The sequence below is a fragment of the Cyprinodon tularosa genome, unplaced genomic scaffold, assembly GCF_016077235.1.
Source record: "Cyprinodon tularosa strain WSP-4 unplaced genomic scaffold, ASM1607723v1 ctg1493, whole genome shotgun sequence".
NCBI lineage: Eukaryota > Metazoa > Chordata > Actinopteri > Cyprinodontiformes > Cyprinodontidae > Cyprinodon > Cyprinodon tularosa.
The window spans coordinates 18,780-38,676 of NW_024038324.1; the positions used below are offsets into that span (position 1 = coordinate 18,780).

The 19,897-nt window shown below is 37.2% G+C and overlaps 1 protein-coding gene across 1 annotated transcript; it reads right to left on the reverse strand.

Annotated features, from left to right (window-relative positions):
- Positions 1–4,508: 4,508 nt before the first annotated feature.
- LOC119779566 (leukotriene B4 receptor 1-like) lies at positions 4,509–10,586 on the reverse strand. Its single transcript, XM_038279245.1, has 5 exons — positions 10,435–10,586; positions 9,452–9,876; positions 9,130–9,330; positions 8,973–9,016; positions 4,509–5,563 (listed from the first exon to the last, which is right to left on the reverse strand). Exons 1-5 carry the CDS (start codon positions 10,553–10,555, stop codon positions 5,266–5,268), a joined length of 1,089 nt encoding a protein of 362 aa, XP_038135173.1. The 5' UTR covers positions 10,556–10,586; the 3' UTR covers positions 4,509–5,265.
- Between the last annotated feature and the right edge of the window lie 9,311 nt (positions 10,587–19,897).

A 19,897-nucleotide genomic window follows, 5' to 3' on the forward strand; every position in this document is an offset into this window, starting at 1 on the left:
TCACTGGCTCTCTATGCGTTCTCTGCCGACTGTGTGATGAGTGACTAAACTCAATTTATTGGGTAAGAACGGTCATGTGAGGGGAAATCCATTGACCACAGGAAAATAGCGTGAACTAGATGGATTGCAAAGTCGTCCTTGTTCCTCTTACTCACTTAATTTGCTATTTATTTTGTTTTTGCCGAATGATGCATCTATACTTATATCGGAACTTGTTTGAAGGTTCATCAGACTGTTGGCAGCAAGAACAGCTGCTCTCTGTGGTACAGGGTTTGCTCATCAAATTTCCAGGAAATATAATATGACACAAGAAGGAAGTTTAAGAGATGAACAGCTTAATCAAAAAGACAAGAAAAAACAGTCCAGCTGAAATGATTGCATTTTCTGTTCCACTCAGCCAGTAAGAAAAGAAGATTGTATTAACTTGTCTAAAGCTAATGATTTTTATTTTTTATGGAAGATTAGTAATGAACATCCTGAGATTTCATCATGGGGGTGAATACGTCAAGTATGTGATTATTCCAGTAAACTGAATCGACCGTGTTCGTACACAAGCTCAGTTCATAACACTGTCTTGTTCGCTGTCTTTAGTGTTGCAATAAACCCTTTAAAGCACTTTCTTGTTTCTACATCTGTGTCAAGCAAATGAACAGGATGTTTTCAGTTTCAGACATAACAGTGATGCATCAGGTTTATCATGGTTTGCGTCATGATCTCTGTTTGGAAACTGCTCAGTTTTATATAGCAAGTAAAATGTTTATTTGCTGCTAATGCTTAACTCAGCTTTCATTCCTGTAAACAATTCAAACCATTGTAAGTTTTTAGATTAAATTCAGTTAAAATAATTTCAATGCAATCTAAATAAAATCAGTCCTTTAAATGTTAACACTTGATAATTTCACTAAAACATATATATGTCCTTCAAGAGATATATTGCATATTTGTATATATTGTTCCTCCTGGTTACCCTTACCTAGTTAATAATAATAAGATAGGGGAATACTTACCTTAGCATTGTCCCTTGGATTTTAGGACCACTGCCTTTTCACCTATTCCCAAGTAGGCAGTCAGAGAGTTTGTTGACATGCATTCATGTTTTTAGCACACCCCAGCGGAAGACATAGAGCTGAGCATTGCTAATGATGATGATAGTATGGGCAGATATATTATGATGGAAATGTCTTTCACCAAAGGCCTGGACAATGGTGGTACTGGAAGTAAAGGAGGAAGGGAGATGAATGAAGTCCATGCATTTTTTACTTCAAGGCTGGATTATTGTAATTCTTTACTATCAGGAAGTCCACCAAAAAGGGTCGCTGGGTGCTGTGAATTTTTTTTTGTTTTTCCTTTTGGAAGAAAGACCTCTGAGTCTATAGGCCTATTTAAAATACAAATAAATAAACAGATAGTTGAGATTCATGATTTTACTGCCATATGCACTTCAGTGCACACAACTGTCTGTAACACCATGAGCTGTCATCAATTCTCAGGTGAATATATGCGCTCTCAATTATATAGTCACAATAACACTATAACAACGTAGATTTGCTACAGAAGCATGAACCTGTGTAATTGAGTTTATGTCAAACATGACTATATTAGATTCAAAGTCCTTTTACACAAACCACAAGGAAATAACTGTATTATTATACTATTAAAATGTTACTAAACAGCTCTCCACATCCATGACACAAAGAACACAAGATCAAAATGGATAAAAGTTGAAAATAACACTCTTTAAAATAATTTGGTTGGGTTAAACTTCAAAAATAGATATGAAAGTGCTCTTCAGGACCATGCTCTTACTATGAGCTACAGGCAGGGTACCCTGGTTACACGCTAGGTTGGTTTGCGGGTGCTGTCGCTGGGCCTGCCAGTGCAATCGCCATCAGAGGCTAGTGGACAGTCTCCTCACTCCAGCTGCTCTCAGTTGTCAAGGTTGTGGTACTAGTGTTGTTTCTCACTGGTGCTAGTTTTCAAAAAAAAATCTGAAATGTGTTTCCATATATACTCCTTGTGTCTGTCAATAGACTATCTAAATTTACTAGTCTGCATCTGCGGGTAGCATACCTCTTCACACGGCGATCATAAGCTTTCTTGGCTTTGCCATGACAATGTAATTTCAATGAATTTGTTGCTTGGGCCTCAAAATATTTAAATGAAAATCCAAATACACGCAATATTTAAAAAAAAAAGGCAAGATCAGTTCCCAAAATGTATACACTGTGCGCAGAATTATTAGGGAAGTTGTATTTTTGAGGATTATTCTTTTTATTGGGCCACAATTGTGTTATCAATCAACCCAAAAGACTCCTTAATATCAAAGTTTTATATTTTTGTTAGTTGGTGTTTTGTTTTTGTTTTTAGATTTGGCCATTTTATGAGGATGTCTGTGTGTGCAGGTAAATATTACTGTGCAGAATTATTCTTTATAAAATTATTTAATTATTATAAAATATTATCATGTCTCTGTGTTAAAACCCCCAAGCATACGCAGATAAACCATCTGGCATAGCAAACTGTAAGATTAACTGATGATTTTTTTTGTTTTTATAAAGATGTTCTTTTACCCACAAGTAAAGCAAACAAGTAAAGGAAGAAAAACATTGAGTCACTGTTAAATTGGACTTTCTGAATGTATACCTGTACCTATTGAATTTTAACCTCAGAGCTGATGTAACAGTTACTGTAAAGGAAGATTTTTGTCGACCCTGATTTTTTGCATTTGGCTGATTGACAGGAAACCTTCACAGGAAAACAGTCAGCAAGAACAAACAATGTGTGGGCTGTAAAAGGGGAATATCTGCTTGTCAGGACAGAAAGTCCAACAGGTAATTTGAAGACAAGAACTTTTAGCTGAAAAAATAGGCAGACATAAATTATTCTTTGTGAGTGAAATAAAAAAAGTGTAACATAACACTTTCTATCTATCTATCTATCTATCTATCTATCTATCTATCTATCTATCTATCTATCTATCTATCTATCTATCTATCTATCTATCTATCTATCTATCTATCTATCTATCTATCTATCTATCTATCTATCTATCTATCTATCTATCTATCTATCTATCTATCTATCTATCTATCTATCTATCTATCTATCTATCTATCTATCTATCTATCTATCTATCTATCTATCTATCTATCTCACAAGGAAATAAGAAGCCAAAAATTTTTTTCCAAGTTTTTGGTCTGTGTTGCAACTAGTTTAGAAGTATTAAGGAACTATGAAAGATAAATACATTCCAACAGCTTCAGGAAAGGATACTTTAGGGGAAAACCCAGGTATTAGATTGGAAAATTGAAATCTATTTTACATGAGCTTTTCTTGTGAACAAATGGCATGTACCCTATATAAAAGATACGTCTGTATGGTTGTTGAAGTTTTCACCCATTTCCAGTGCTTGTTGCTGTCGAAACTGTTCAATGTTCTGCAGCATAAAAAAATTATTGGTGCCTCAATCTGCAACTAGCAGTTAGGCTGAAATTGAATTCTGACCTTTCAAATTTAGATAGATTTTGGGTACGTAAAAAATAATTTCAAGCAATTTGTACATTGTATCTGCTTTAGTTTGCGCTACAATGAATTTAATAATTATGAAACAAAATATATACAAAATATCTTGCAGCTTATATATTCAGAAAAACATTGCAGGAAAACTTTTGATTGAAACTTTTAAATCATTTAGACATAAATTACAAGTTATGTTTTAAGCTATACCCTAAAATGGCACAGGATTTAAATTAATAAAAAATAATTCATTATGTATTTAAGTAGTTTGTATTGAGATACCATTAAATCTAAGGGGTTACCTTTTTGGGTACAAGACTCTTTGTGTTGGTCTTACATGACCAGAAAATAGATTCAAAACCCACATTTTCAGCTGTTTGAAAAAAGTGACATCTAGTGGCAAGAAATATAGATAAACATTTTAGGCCTGGAGGGGAAATATAAAAAAGTCAGTTGAAGAAAATGCAGAAAGACCTTCTTAGGTAACAGTAGCATCATAATATAAACATTAGAGGGATGATAAATTGAGACCAATATTCTCCTTTAATATAAATTATTTGCTCTGACACAATAAAACATATAATCTTTTTGTTTTATAAAAACAATTCTGTAAAAATAGAACTATTTAGAAACTTGGGGAAAAAATACATATTTTTTAGTGAAACCTTGGCAAATGAACAGGATTCCAAAACACTTCAACTCCACCACTTGAGGCAGGTGCTCTTCTCCAACCTGAGGGGGAAGCCATTTTTTTTCGGTCGATAGCCATAGTCTCAGACCTTGAGGAGCTCACCCTAATTACAGCTGCAGGATTGGCAGGAATAAGAAAGCACAACCGCATCGTCCACAAAAATGCATCTATGGTCATGAAATCTAATGACTGAAGTTCCCAGATGCAAGCAGCCAAAATGAGCTTCAATTGGGTCCTCTCTTAGGGTGAGTAGTTTGGCAATCCTTGAAGGAGAACATGGATAGGAGTCAGCTAAGTCACTTTTGCGGATGCCCCATGGACGGCTCTTAGGGAGGTCTTTCAGGCACTTCAAACCAGCAGGAGGCTTAGAGGACCGCACAAGACACACTGGAAGGATTATGACTCTCAGCTGCCCTGAAACACCTTAGAATTCTCCCCAGAGAACCTGGAGGAGGTTTCTAGGGAGGGGGAAGTCTATGTTGAGAGTGTTTTCCCCTGCAACCTGGTACCAGATAAGTCTAAGATGACTAGTACAAGTGAAAATACCTTGGCAAAGGTTATTATGTAAAGTGGAAAAAAGGACTAAATAAACATCCTAAGGATAATCCATCGGGAAAAACTTATACAAAACTACTGCAGATGCATAAATATTTATATTTATATGAACCTTAAAAATGGTCAAAATTTGGGATGCAGATCTTGGAAGATTGCTGCGAAGTTTATGCATTCTGGACTCTACTCTGCTGTTCATTTTATATTGCAATATTTTCTTATGCACCATCAACAACATATTATGAGATGGGGTTAGAGCAGTGCTTGACCTTTAAGGAAGGCTGCAGGGGATACCCAGTCTAAATGCCACAGACTGCAACTCTGGGACCCTGGGCAGGACTCTTATCCTGTTACCGTATCTGTGTGTCCCAGAGCATCAAGTAGATGTGACTATGTGCTTTCCAGCACTCAGCTAAATATTAGGAGTTGTTGTTCAGTTTTAAGTCTTCATAAAGTATGCTGAAGTTATGACTGGACGCAATGAAGATTGAAAGATTTAAGTCACTCTATTTCCCATTTCTTGTTGCCTTCACATTAGAACTTGAGTTTGTAGAAGAGTCTCCTTCTTTGTCTTTGAGCACAACTTCTGCATCTTTGTCTTTGTCTTGGCTGTTCTGGCTGCTCATGCGGCTCTTTCTACCGAAGTCCAAAGCCGTGCCCTCGAACAAGCGAGCCATGAATTCCAGCCCCTCCCTTCTGATGTAGGACTTTCCTGCGAAGAAGTAGAGCACCGGGTTGGCACAGCTGCTGATGAAGGCGATGGTGGAGGTAACAGCACGACCCCTTTGCCATATTAAACCCAACCTGGTAAGAAAAAGAGGGTAAGAATTTGAGAAGGGAGTGAGATGAAATACTCCATGCCTGAAAGAAGCTGGTAACACTTGACTCTGTTTTTAGAGACAAGCTTCTGTTAATGTGACATTGTGAATTAGTTCTGCAGTAGTTTAAGTTTACACATCACCTGTAAACAATATAACAAATGTTATTTACTTTCGCATTTTTCAGCATGTGAAAAAGTTTGATTTTCATTCAGAGCAATATCATCGCCGTATAATGAAAATTTTACAAGGGATTATGTTAGGTACAACACATAGTTATGTCATAATCCTGGTGCTGATGGTTGTTTTTTTTTCCTCTGCTCCTGCTCACCTGCCTAATTGGACCTGTGACTGATTACTGCCAATCTGATTCACCTGCTCCCTGCAGCTATTTAGGCTGTTTGCTTTCCTGACATCAGCGTCAGATTATTCAGCCTGTGTCAGAGTGAGTTACCCAAGCTGTGAAAGTAAGTGTTCTGTTCTGTGGAATTCTTCTCAGTTTTTTGCCCATGTGTTTTTGGTTTTTGCCTTTTTCCCTGTATGCCCTGCTCAGTTTGGTTTTTGGCCTGACTGCCTGGATTTTGCCTGTGATCGAACTTGGACTGTTTTTCTGATCTCAGCTTGGATTCTCCCTGGATACCTCTTCGGCTCTCGGATAACCTATCACTGCACTGGACTGGTTTTCGGCTTCGCATAATCTCTCACGGACACAGTAGCTCGCTCTGCGTCGGCTGGCGCCGGCTACCCTGTGCTCTGAAGCGGTAACGACCGCAAGCGGTGGACTGTCTCCCCCCAGGTTTCTCCTCTCTGAGTTTCAGACTGAACTCTCAACCAGGTCAGTGACGTTTTGTTGTCTTCTCCACTCTTCATTCTTGTCACTGACCTGAGTTTCCTGTCTCAGCAGAGAATCAGAGAACCCTCTCTGAGGAGTTTCCATCGTCCTCTTTTTGTTGCTTATTAAATAAACCTGTTTTGAAACCTTCTGTTTGTCTGCTGAATATTGGGTCCAAGCTTCAATGCGTGTTACAAGTTATATTCCTTTAACACATACATTCTAATACTTTTTTTTTTTTTATAGTGAAAAGGACCACTTCTATACACTGTCTTTTGCTTAAAGGTGGACTTTGGTTCCCCGAAAATCAGATATTCACTACGGTATGAAACTTGAATTATTACAATAAATGAGACTGAAATGAGGGACCAATGCTAAAAACAGGCCAATAATCAAAAAGTTTTTTTTTTTTTTTTTTTTTACAATTTCAAACTTGCAACTAGGATGTGTCTGCCTTAATAGGGTATTTGTCAGGTTTAATGAAGGACTTACAGGCAACTGAGGCAAAAATCCAAAATACAAATACAGGGGAAAAAAACAGAATCTAGGAAATATCAGGGAAAACATACATGAGTAGCCTTGAAAAGACGAGGAACCACCACTAACTAAACAGGGAGAATACATATATATATTTTATGTCTTTTATATATATATATATATATATATATAGGAGGCATAAAAAAGACTGGACTAATGACCTGACAAGGAACAGGTGTGAATGGAAGCTTTTAGACAGGCATCCCCAACCTCGGTTGTCGAGGCCGGCTGTCCTGCAGGTTTTGGAGGTTTCCTTGCTCTATCACAGCTGATTTTAATTAAAAGCTGATTAACAGGCTTTTGCTCAACTTCAGTCATCACAATCAGCTGTGCTAAAGCAGGGAAACCTCTAAAACCTGCAGGACAGAGGCCCTTGATGACCGACTTTGGGGATGCCTGCTCTAGAAGGAAGCCAAGGGGAAAGGAAACAAACATGAGGGGGGGGGACAGAGAGTCACTTAAGAACAAAACACTGCTAGAAAACAACTACAAATACAAAGAAACAAAAAATTCATTTAAACAGAGGACAGAACCCTGGTAACCCAGTATTAATGCATCTCTAAAGTTTTTGTTGTAGAAATACATGCACTTGTTCTTACAGCACATTGTCGATTTTATGTTTCATTAAAATATTTCATGCTTAGTTTTTTGTTGACCTTGTACAAATATTCACAATGACAATATTATGGCTCACCTATACTTCTGATTGACTCTTTCTTTCTCTCTCTCTCTCTCTCTCTCTCTCTCTCTTGAATGGAAAATTAAATCTTAGATGGTAACTTAAGATAATAGTTTCCTGAGCTCTCCAGATCTGATTGTTGTAAAAAGATGAACCCTCCTTTTTTGACAAAACTAAAGAAGAGACTCCATGATTCAGGGTACATTATATATCTTGCTTATTAGCCATCGGGAATTTACTATAATTCAACCAACTCACAATAACATAACATGACATCTGTTTTTTTTACTTTAGGCAAAGAAGAATGACTTCACAGAATATTTATATTCTTCACAGAAGAATATTAACTTCACAGAACTTTACTTAGAAAAAAAAAAATAACTAAAATCCTTTGAAGTATTTGAAAAGAAGAGTATGTTTAGTTAAACACCTCTACAACTGGCATAAAAAGAGGAGGATGAAAAATAGAATTAATTTAAATAATTTCCCCATAACAGATAGTTAAAGCCAGAATTCTAAAAAGAAATGTTCTTGCAGATTGTATAGTCGGGCCACATATAAGACATTATACATTATGAGACACCAAGATGTGTCAGCCATTGTTTATATTATCTGCTGGCTTTATTAAACAGGAGGCTAAACTAATATAGACTGTTAGAAATTCTGATTTATTATTTTGCAGTCAGACATATATAAGCAACTGAGTTGGAGCAAAACTGGAAAAAGGAACCAGTAGAGCACATTGGTCTACTATCCTAATTAAAACATAACTTAGATCCTGTGCAGTCATGTTCACGCTAACTGGTTTTCCTGGATCGGTTGACAGTCTGTCTGGCAATTATCAATGGCAGTTATTCCACATGTCCCACAATGATATATAGCACTTGTCAGTAAATTCTGGCTATATTAATGCATCTTGATAATTTCATTCAATCATCCAAATTCACATTTCCTTACTGCTTTAATGTTATAAACTATTAGAAACCCATACAGTCATATTTTGCGCACATTAGCTAGATGGAGAAAGACTTTGCATGGAACTGCATTGGGTGACCTGTAGTTTTACACAAGATTGATTGATTTTTAGCCTTAGTCTGGTCTGCCTGCAAGAGAAGCACATTTCCTTGTGTTTCAGGTAGAGAGAGTCAGAGCCCGAATTAGTCATTTGTAGAAGAACCTTGTTGATTTATTTGGAGAGCAGAATTGTACATTAATCAGCAAAGCCAAACAGCTCCTGGGTCTGGGTGGATTGGTGAAAAAGGCTGAATTTCCAATAAACAAATTACTTAGAAACAGTTGCACCCTTGAGCAAATAGAAAGCATGCATATTTGGGTGGAATCACTTACAGTTTTTTTTTTGGTGACTCTTCCGGAGATAAAGCCCATGCGACCTGGGAGGGTTAGGAACGCAGAATTACATAGTTATTACCAAAAGATTGAAATTGATAATAAAGGTATATGGATATAACACTTAACATTGTCTCATATGCTAAGAGAAACATACTTGCACCATGTTGATGACGTGGTAGGGCACCCAGAACAGGCAGAAGGTCACCACGATGGCCAGGATGAGCTTTTCACTTCGTATCCGACGGCGAAATTTAGTCTGCCGGATCTTTCGCAAAATGAGAATGTAGCTGACTACAATGACTCCATAAGGTATTACAAAGCCCAAAACGAGCTCAAGTGTGTACTGCAGAACCACCTGTGTGTTGGGGTGTTTATAAGAAGGGATCAGGGGTAGAAATAGGAAATAAAAAAAATAAGTTTTGCTCATTTAATATAGAGTTAATGTTAAAGGGAGAAAAATGATCTTCCAAACTTACCTCGCCGTTTGTGTCATGGAATGAATCACAAACATAACCTGGATGGTTCTTTTTACACCTAACGTTTCGGTAGATTAGCGCAGGAATAGACGCAACAATTACGAGCATCCACATCACTCCTAACACTCTCAAGATGGTCCTCTTGCCAGTGATTACGCTGATACGTTTGGGCCACACCACCGACACCAGCCTGTAAACGCTCATCAGCATTATCAGCTGGATGGAAGCGTACATATTGGCCAAACAGAGGTAGAAGAGGACTTTACACATCACATTCCCCAACACCCAGTTCATCATAACCAGGTAGGCGATGAAGAAAGGGGTAAGAGCCATCAGAGAGCCATCCGCGATAGCTAGGTTGAGGATGAGGAGGGTAGTGACAGATTGCTGTCGGGCTCGTGCCAGGATGCTCCAGATGACGAATAGTAGCTTTGCCTCGTCTGTTCCTGTTTGGCTGTGACGTCATCCTGGAAAGAAACATCAGCTGTGCTGCTTCTATCAACACCCTTGTTTATAGATGTTGGAGATCGGCCTGTTTTCCAGTGTGGTCCTGTTTCTCTGACCGTGACTGAGTGGATGTGCTTTCTTCGTCCTCTGGCATGGGAGCTGCCTTGGAGCTCGTCTGCCTGGCTGTGTGTTTCCTGGACGGGGCCGCCTTTTACAGCTGCTTTTTGTATCTCTGCTTCTGTCTCCTTGAACCCCAGTCGGCCTCGGCAGATGGCCGCTCACACTGAGCCTGGTTCTGCTGGAGGTTTCTTCCTGTTAAAAGGGAGTTTTTCCTCTCCACTGTCGCTACAAGCATGCTTAGTGTGGGGGATTGTATTTGAGTCAATGAGTCAATGCAATCAACTGGTTTTCCTTAGATAGAAAACTTTGTATCAATTTGATCTGGTTGAACTGTAAAGTGCCTTGAGATGACATGTGTTGTGAATTTGGCGCTATATAAATAAACTGAATTGAATTGAATTGAATTGAATTGAATATATTTCCAGGACATCCCAACAGGAAAACAAAGGTGAGGATGAGGGCGCCGATGCTTGTAGCTGATGAACTACTTACAATGGTCTCATTCAAGCCTGTAGAGCAGCTATGGTTGAGCCTCATTTTTATCTAGAAAAGAGAAAAATTGGTTTAATGGTTTGCTTAAAGAGGGTTTCATTAATTTTCCTAGCATTAAGAATTACCATAAATTAATAATTAAAAGAGCAAAAGTTCTTTTTTTCCAGAAGTATTCTTAAAAAAAAAACACATTTAGAATCGTCTGTCAAAGGAAAGACGCAGTCAGACTCATGAGAAAAAAAAATACGGACATGAGCGTTGGACATGAGTTATCTTCTTGCTTTAAAGCGTAAGACAGCAGCACAGGTTTAAACTGGGACTCTTAATTCCTGAACAACAAGACCAGACGTGAGCATTGGAGCAATGCAGTAATAGTTGCTTTGTGGATCGGAGCGATCCACAAAGCAAGAACTTGATTTACAGCAAGTTCTGTATCGACAAGCATGGTAGGGCAAAAGTTTCTGCACCATCATAAAAATAAAAGCAATGCTTGGATTTAAGTATTTATCAAAAACATTAAAGATAAGAAATCATTCTGCAAAACTGAAATCATCTGCAGAAAAATAAGCATATATCCTTCTGCATGTACTGTTTACCAGTTTAATCTTAAAACTGTGAACAGACATGTTGCCACTTAAATTTAGAAACAGTGTAGAACATGATGTACACCAGAATGCCTTCTGGCCAAGAGAAAATAGATAAAAATAGATGAAATATTTGTTGTTGACTAGTTGTAACTTAGAAATAGCTTTAAAACACACTTTCATATTTGTGCTGGAGTATCAGCTTTTTTTACCACAACAAATATAATTTTTTTCAACTGATTGAAACCAGATAAGCATCACAACAGTCTTAGGGTGATGACTAATGTCAGCTGAGGAGACGAAACCTGCAGCTTTAAATGAACATTCAAAGACCCATCCTATATTTAAGATAAATTTAAGGTTAGGGTCTGACTTAGAATCATACATTCATCAGTGGTCTGCTAAGCAGCTATGTTTTAAACATAGTTTTTTTGTTAAGCAAGAACATCAGCAGCCTTAGCTGTTCTTTGCAGTAAAGCCACGTCCATCATTTAAAATTTCTGCTACGTTCAAGAAACCAGACTTGACTGGACTCAGCTTTTTTCTGACTTTAGTTTTCATGTCACATAACAAGCATCACACTTTGTTTGCATTGTTTCTAAATCAGGCATAAATGCCTTTACTGAGCGCTTAATGGTTATGTTTCACCAACACCCACATAACGCTCATATGCATTTCCTTTACTCAATAATATTTGTCAGTAAACAGGAACTTAAGCAACACTGAATTACTTTAAATTAGATAGAACAACCGCTCAGAGCTTAGATTTTCAAACCAAACATAATAGAAAGAAAAGTCTACAGGAGCCGCATCAAAACAGCTGATTTTTTGAGTCTTCCATGCGCTTTTTTCACTGAATAAACTTGTAGGGTTTGTCCGTTTTATGCTTTAAATAACAATTTCTGGTATTTCTTATTTACATCTCTCTTTAAAATGTCTTCTTGTTATACAGATGTTTTTTTTTTATTTAACAGTAAATGAAGCATATTTGTGATTAGAGAAAATATAATACAGTTTTTCTGATTTACAGTACTGCATTAAGTTTACTTTGCCAGTTAACATCCAATTCTTTAACTTGACATTTGCTCGAAAGCTCTCCTGATCTGTTAGATCTTTTGTCTAGAGGCATCTTAATTAAAGCCATCTAATAAACTAACATTTTCTCCAAAGCTCCCCATAAAATTTTGAGGTAAAATAGAACAAAATTTTGTACTTTTTCTAAACTCCTTCAACATTTAAGATTGTTATCATCAACGTTACTATGATCACGATCACCCTCATCCATCTTATTTGATATCAAACTGATCCATTTAATTGTAAACAGCTGTAAATAGACAAGTTAACACATAAGTGTGAGAAGAAATGTAAGACTTAAAACTCTTGCCGCAGCATATGAAAATGCAAACAGGAAGTATTTGAGAGGAATCACCTTAAACACTCAAAAGAATGTTTCAGCTGAGCTGAGATATTCAACTGCATGATCTGTAACCACATGGGGAATGATACTCAAAGATCTCTCAAATTCCACAGACAAGGAGTTCAAAGACCCTCAGCTTCGTTCAGCATCTACCATATTATCTGTTCCTCTCTTTAAAGACACATTTTGCTTTTAATTTTTATCTGTACAAACAAATCCCACCAAGCACTGTGACCTGAATGACTCAGAAGGTGTGTCTGTGTACAGTGTGACACAAAAGCATGCCTTTAAGAATTCCACCTGCTGCACCTATAAAGAAAAACTCCACAGAAACTACACTACATGTGCAGTACGTAAATACCAAGAAAGGGGCTGTTTTGGATTTATATCAGCTTTTAAAAACTTCCAATAAAATCCATCACTAAGAAAGTTGCTTGAAAAAAGTAAACTTTTCATTTTCATTAGATAAAAGGTATATTTTTATAAATATAAATTTAAACTCACCAAGAAGTAATAATCTTTCAGTGAAAAGAAAGTAGAACTGATGTTGTCCCAGATGCCAGCGTATATCTCTCCCTTCTTCTTTTTTACCTTTGCCTTTGCCCACGCTTTCCCTCCCTACAGTATATCTCTGTCTCACGCCATTGGTTTGTACTGCTTGCTGCAACACGTTTTAACCGAAGGTGGGTGGGGCTCCAATAACCTGGCCTTCCTCTGTCAGCCCTGACAGCCCCATAATGTTCATACATGTGAGTGTTTCTCCAGTTAACTTTTCAAAGTAGGACTTGAAAAATTCACTGGAATTACTCCTGTTAAATGTTGACTTTGATTGCTTAAAGTTACTTAAACTGGTTTCTTTTGATTTCACCTGCCAAGGCTTTGACATCTGAAAATGTCAAGCGAGCATGAAGGATTAGTGTATATGGAAAATAAATTATACAGTTAATATAAGTGACTTTGCACTGGATGCAATCAATCCACTTTATTTTTAAAGCACATTTAACAATAAAACTTTTTTCCAATGTGCATTATATAAAAACAAACAAAAAATCCCCCCACACTCGATGAAGATAAGGCATCAATCACAGTTTTACCACTTAAATTATGCATATCTTCACAACATGTTTGTGCTTCAGCAGAGAACTATACCCGACAATATAACAAAAGGCTTCATTCAGAAAAGGATCCCTAAAGCTTTTCCTCTATGAAGGTCACACAACTTTATATATAAGCACTTTAAAACTGCAAAGTCGATGAAAGTGCTGAACAGATATATTCATCAATCAGCAACAGACATACAAATATAATAAAAACCATAAAGACGCTACAGAAAATGTAAAAACACCTTGATAAATTAATTGGGTGAAATTTCAATGACCTGAGGTGGTTAGAGTACCAAAAACTCTACTCACACAAGATTTGACCAGTTTAATATTTGTTTTCTCAAGCAAGTCAGTGAAGACATCATTACAGTAAAAGTAAAACAAAAGTACTTGATAATAAGGCTAATCTAGCTCAGATTAATTTTTGGCTCATAAAATTCAAGTTATTGTTTAAAATGATGTAATCAGACAGATGCTGTAAGTACAGTAAGCACAAATTTTGGTATTTTAAGGTATTAAATAAAACCAAAATACTAGCAAATATAAAAATCATGATTAAAAAAATCAGTTTAGGCAGTAAGAAAATCACTTTTTAAAATCATATATGTATTTCAATTTATAAAACTAATCTTTACATGAGGTAATGAATGAAAAAAGCAACTTTCAGCGTCAATAATTAAAATCTGCTTTCTTTTTACCTGATCACCAAGTAGCTCATGTTGTTAGTAAAGTAACAAGACATTTTACTCTAGTAAGAGTACCGGTACTCTTCCAAGTTTATTGTACTGTATGTTTACTGTAGTAAAAGTAAAAGAAAAGTAAATTAAAACTAGTACTGAAGGTATTTTTTTTTTAACGTTAATCAAGCAATTGTAAGAAGTTACTTCTTAGCTCTTCCAATAACCCAGGCTTTTTAGTTTCCCTGCTTTAATTTGCGTTAGAAATGAATTCATGTGATTTGAAATCTTTTTTACATTCCAATGTTAACTAGATAAAAATCAAAACACGTGAGGAGTGTGAATAAATTGGGTTAAAAACTTACTTTTAATATTTCCTGTGTTTCCTTTTCACCATATAGAGCAGGATGCTGTCTACATGCAGTTGTTTTGCTTTACACAAAGGATTTCTCAAGACAGCAACCTAATGTTGAAATAATTTTACTGTCATGAGTCAATCCAGCTTCCAGCATTAGGGTAAATTGCATTCATCTTATGTTTGTTCCTTGAAGTTTTTGTGCATGTGAAGTTTTTTTTTTTATTATTCTGTCTTTTTTTTTAATTTGGTGGTTAGTTATTTTTTCCCCTTGAATGTAATGTAAAACCGGACCCTAAATTGTAAATTAATATAATTTGTGCAATAAATATTGTGTCTTTGTACAGATCACCCTGGTGTAGTTATGAAAGACGGACTACATCTGGAGATCTAGAGTCTGGTTACAGACATCTTACCAGGTTTGTTTTTCCAATCAAAAGCTAATGGTTGTGACGCATAACATTTTGAAATGACTGGATAGCGTTCCTAGAAGGTAAACTGGATAATTGTTGCCATGGCGGCGCTCCAAAGCAGCGGTCAAGAAGACGACAATGACCTGGACTACAGAGAGGACGTGGAGCAGCTGGTGCAATGGTGCAAAGATAACAGCCTGATCCTGAACGTGGAGAAGACGAAGGAGATCATCTTGGACTTCAGGAAGATCCAGCCTAACCACGCTCCACTGATCATCAACAGCTCAGCTGTAGAGGTGGTCAACAGCACCAAATTCCTGGGGGTGCAAATCACAGACACCCTCACCTGAAATGTAAACACCACCTTACTGGTCAAAAGGGCATAGAAGCGCATGTACTTCTTGTGGAGGATGAGGAGAGCCCCCCTGCCCCCACCCATCCTCACCACCTTCCACAGAGCACCATAGAGAGCGTTCTGACCAGCTGTCTCACTTTGTGCTGTGGAGGCTGCAGTGCCTCAGACTGGAAGAAAGTGAAGAGAGTGGTGAGAACAGCAGAGAAGATTATCGGGACTCCTCTTCCCCCCATAAAAGACATTTCATCCCAGCGCTGTGTGTCCCGAGCCTGTAACATCATCAATGACCCCTCACACCCCCACCATGGACTGTTCTCCCTGCTGCCCTCTGGGAATTGACTTCGAAGCATTGGATGCAGGTTCAGCATTAGTTTCTTCCCCACTGCCATTAGACTGCTGAATGTTTTGTAAAAAGAGTTATTGTACTGTATTTTATTATAGCTATGTATTATATTTTATCGTTATATTTAAAAAAAATTTAGAACTGTAAATTTAAAGTCATATGTTTATTTTACTGTTTTCATATGTGTTTTTTTTTACTATTTTTTAAGGCTTCACTTTTAAAAAGATTAAATTATCCAGAGAGCTATTCCAAAAGAAATTTCTTTTTGTTTTACAGTTGTGTATTTAGACTTAGACAAATAAATCTGTCTAAGTCTAAATAGCAAACTGAGACTAGTCTAGAAAGATTAAATTCAACTATTTTCTCTCGAAAGTAAATTAAGGTAAATGGTGGAAGTGGCTGGCTAAAACTGCTCTGTCTAAGTGTCATTTTTATAGCTGTAGTTTATGATCTAGGTCCTGCTTTGGTCCCTGAGTCACTCACACAGTTCTACTTGTAGCCAAGCCCAAGACAAAATTCAAGGACTAATCGTCTGTGTTGTGTGCTGGGTCGACAAGCATTTGGCCGTTTATCACTAGATGCTCTTGCCAGCAGTGGGGCCCTGGTGTATTTAGCCCTGTGTCCAATTGAGTTGTGATTTAATAATAAAGCATAACAGCTAAGGGCATTGAGATTATCCAATTTTAGAGTAGGAAGGTCTAAATGTTGCATTAAATGTAGTTATTTTAAGGATAAGCATAGTTGAGTGCTTCAGTTAATCTTGTGTGGAGTGGCATGTCTAGGTCCATCAGGGCCTGAAGATATATGTGTGAAAATAATAGTGTTTATCATGAATGAGCGTATGTGAGTGCCACAATGTCACTTGGTGGTGTACATTTGTAAATGTTCTGAAGACAGTAGAACGCCCATAATCCCCAGTATCTAATAAGAACAATGGGCAGAAAGACGCTGCTCAGAAAAGCTCCCCACCTGCCCTATTCTTGTCCCGTCCTGCCCTTTGCTACAGCCTAGGATTATTCTAAATAATGAAAAAGGCTTAGTGCAGACTATCACTGCATTTAACATTTTTCTATAAGATTCAACTTTAGATCTCAACCGCATTACATAACAACATTGAGTGTGAGGGAGCCAATTATTTGGAGCTGCTGCAGATGCCTCTACAATGATATACAAACCCTTGGATGACTGAGTATAAAGAAAGTGAAAGTTCCCTACTTGTTGCTGTTGTGAATTAACTGAATGGCGAGCTGACCGGTGTTTGAAACCTGACATCTCTTTAATCCCCACATCACTTCCAGTGGAGGAGGGGCTTTAGGAAACTGTTTTCCTCCTACACTCCCTCTAAACAGTATGGTGATACTCTTTAAAGACCACTTACTTTAATTACTGTACTAACTGGAGTAAAAGATAAAGTCTCAACTGTTGTATCGGCGAAAGAGCTTCTTCTGGGTGTTACAAAAAAAACAGAGGCTTTAATTCAACTCTGTTAATATTGTCAAATAGTGTGAGTATTGAATTTAACTCACAGTCTACATCAAATGGTTGGGTGTTTTAACATACTGTGGTATCACTACTCTTTGAGCAGAGATCTTCTAACGCTAGACTTTACCATTCATCACTACACACTAAAGGCATCTGGAGCATATGTTACATAAGGATTTTAAATATCTGTGGCATCAAAAATAGCTGCAAACATTTATTTTGTCCACTAGTTCCTTGTGGTTTAGCTTAACTTCACCCCAACCACTTTGCCAGCATTTCCGTTACGTTTTTTCAGCAATTACATTACTGGCCTTTTTCAGGCCTTGCTCATGTGCACATACCATCAGATCTTAGTAGGGTTGAAAAAAGCCAGTACTGGTACCATTAAACGGTATTGGAAATGCTTGTGAACCGGAGTAGAGCCTGGCTGAGTGGAGCTGATGAACAGGAGCATAAGCATACTCTTTCCCAAGTTCTGCCATGTTTCTAAAGATAGAGCTTCATGCAGTACTTTGTTATTTTAGCACACACATCCAAATCAAGGGAAAGTTTTGTCTTACAGGTTTAGCAGCTTTTGTACTGGAAAGATCCCTTCAGATCTCTTTGTACTTTTTTCTTCACTTTTGGTCTTAGTCTGTAAGCAAGCAGATTTGACTAACGCAATAATTTAAGTTGCGATTGACTGTCATCCATCATTTTTTCTATCCATTTCTTTACATGTCTCAGTACAAGCCAGGTTAATACAAACACACTCATTACAAAGGCTAGTTAAGACCTTCTTGTTGTGGGGTAACAGTGCCACCACATTCATTATTCTGCAGCAAATGTAAGGTGAAGCTCTGGTCTATATGTAGTTTAAAAAGACTCTCTAATCCATTGGCTTTCAATATGTTTTTCATGTGAGACAGCCATGTTGAATCCAACTATAGGTCTGGCGATAAGGCTGACTTTCCAAATAAGAATTCTCCTTTAATGTAAGGTTTCTCTTTTAATTTTCTAACATGGGATACCAAAATGATCATTTTTTGGTCTTAAAGGCCCTAATTAATTTTCTCACATCTTGGATATGAGAAAATAAATTAATTGGGTTCCTCCCTGTCTTGTCTTTCTAGTTACAAGCTGAATCTTGCAAATGGAATAAGCAAATGAAATTACAGTCATACTTTCCAGGTTCAATCCTGTCAGATATAAACATAACTTACTGCTATAAAGCGAAGAGATTCTTGACACATTGAAAATTTTATTTCATTTATTTATTTTGCTTTTTGTACTTTAGTGGTTGGGACCCTGCTGTAATTTATGAATTGTCAAGGGATCCTGAGAAGGTATAGATTTTAGAACCATCTTTATAGAGTATTTAAGTCAATGATGGTATTTGACAGTATGCCAATGTGTTTTTTGATAATTTGGATTGTTCATCTAGCTGTCATGCAAAAAGAATTTGGGCTCATTGCAATACCATTACACTGCTCCCCAAGCATTGCACAATGGAAGCCCACGGCTTCCCAAAGGGATGGGTTAAATGCAGAAAGTGAATTTTGTTGCTTTGTACTTGTGACAGTGTAGTGACAATGAATTCTATTCTATTCTATCCTATTCAATACCATTAGAGAGAGAGACAGCAATAATGTTTTCTTAACAAGTAATGCGTGCTGAGTAGAGACTGACACGGGAGTGGATTTTCACTCCTGTCCCGTCCCACTCCCACAGAAAAAATTTGTGTCCCGTCCCAATCCCGGTCCAGACTAGAAATCTAAATCCTGTTCCTCCCACTCCTGGTGAAATTACTCCCATCCCGCTCCCATTCAGAATGACTCCCTCTCCTGCACCACTCCCATTCTTGTTTTTTCTTGAAAAACTCAGAGCGGAAGCACTGTCGGTTTTTGGGTCGTGTAGTTTTTTTTTTACTCGCATTATAGTGTAGGCTTCGAGGAAAAAAACTACAAAATGGCAGTGCCAGTACTTTGGCATCGTTCCTAGTTTTTTTTTGTTATTATTGGTTTGCTCCCGCTCCCGTCTACTCCCGTTAATGTTTAATCCTGTACCGTCCCAATCACGTGATCGTTACTAATGCTGACTCCCATCCCACGGGAATCCCGTGACCTGTGGGATTCCCGAAAAAATGTCAGTCTCTAGTGTAGAGATAAAGTTTTGTACATTTTAAGGGTTGCGAGATAATTTGTAAATTGTTAAAAAGAAGTTTACTTCCCAAAATCTAATTTTACTCATCAACTGGGAAGAGAAACTTGGCTTCTGTCAATTAAAGATCAAACCCATAAAAGTAAAAAAAAAAAAGGAAAGCAAAAAAATTCAGTCCATAAATGACAGCGACTGGATTGGTTACATATATAATATAGACCAAGTAAAATTTCCACGTACGAAATGCAACAGATTTTACTAATAATTTCCATTCATTGAAATTAAGCAGAGCTGCTTATGATTTCCTTTTGAGTCAGAAAAAGTTAGCCATTTCTTTTACGATGATGGATTTTGAAAAAAAAAAAAATTTTAAAAAATTAAGGTGGTAAGATCTTGAGGTAATTAGTTTTCTCTAAAAAAGATTATTTTTTATACACACACCCTCTTCCCTATGCTATTCCAATTTGGCCAGCTTTGCAAACACTCCATTATCATACCACTCGTAGTTCAGGCCAATAC

What these genes read in the sequence shown, in the direction of transcription:
- LOC119779566 (XM_038279245.1), bottom strand. Translation starts at nt 10,555, where the DNA reads ATGAGGCTCAACCATAGCTGCTCTACAGGCTTGAATGAGACCATTGTA. An exon ending in GTTGGGATGTCCTGGAAATA is followed by an intron (nt 9,877 to 10,434) that starts TATTCAATTCAA and finishes AGGCAAAGCTAC; the next exon opens with TATTCGTCATCTGGAGCATC. An exon ending in TCCATGACACAAACGGCGAG is followed by an intron (nt 9,331 to 9,451) that starts GTAAGTTTGGAA and finishes CCCAACACACAG; the next exon opens with GTGGTTCTGCAGTACACACT.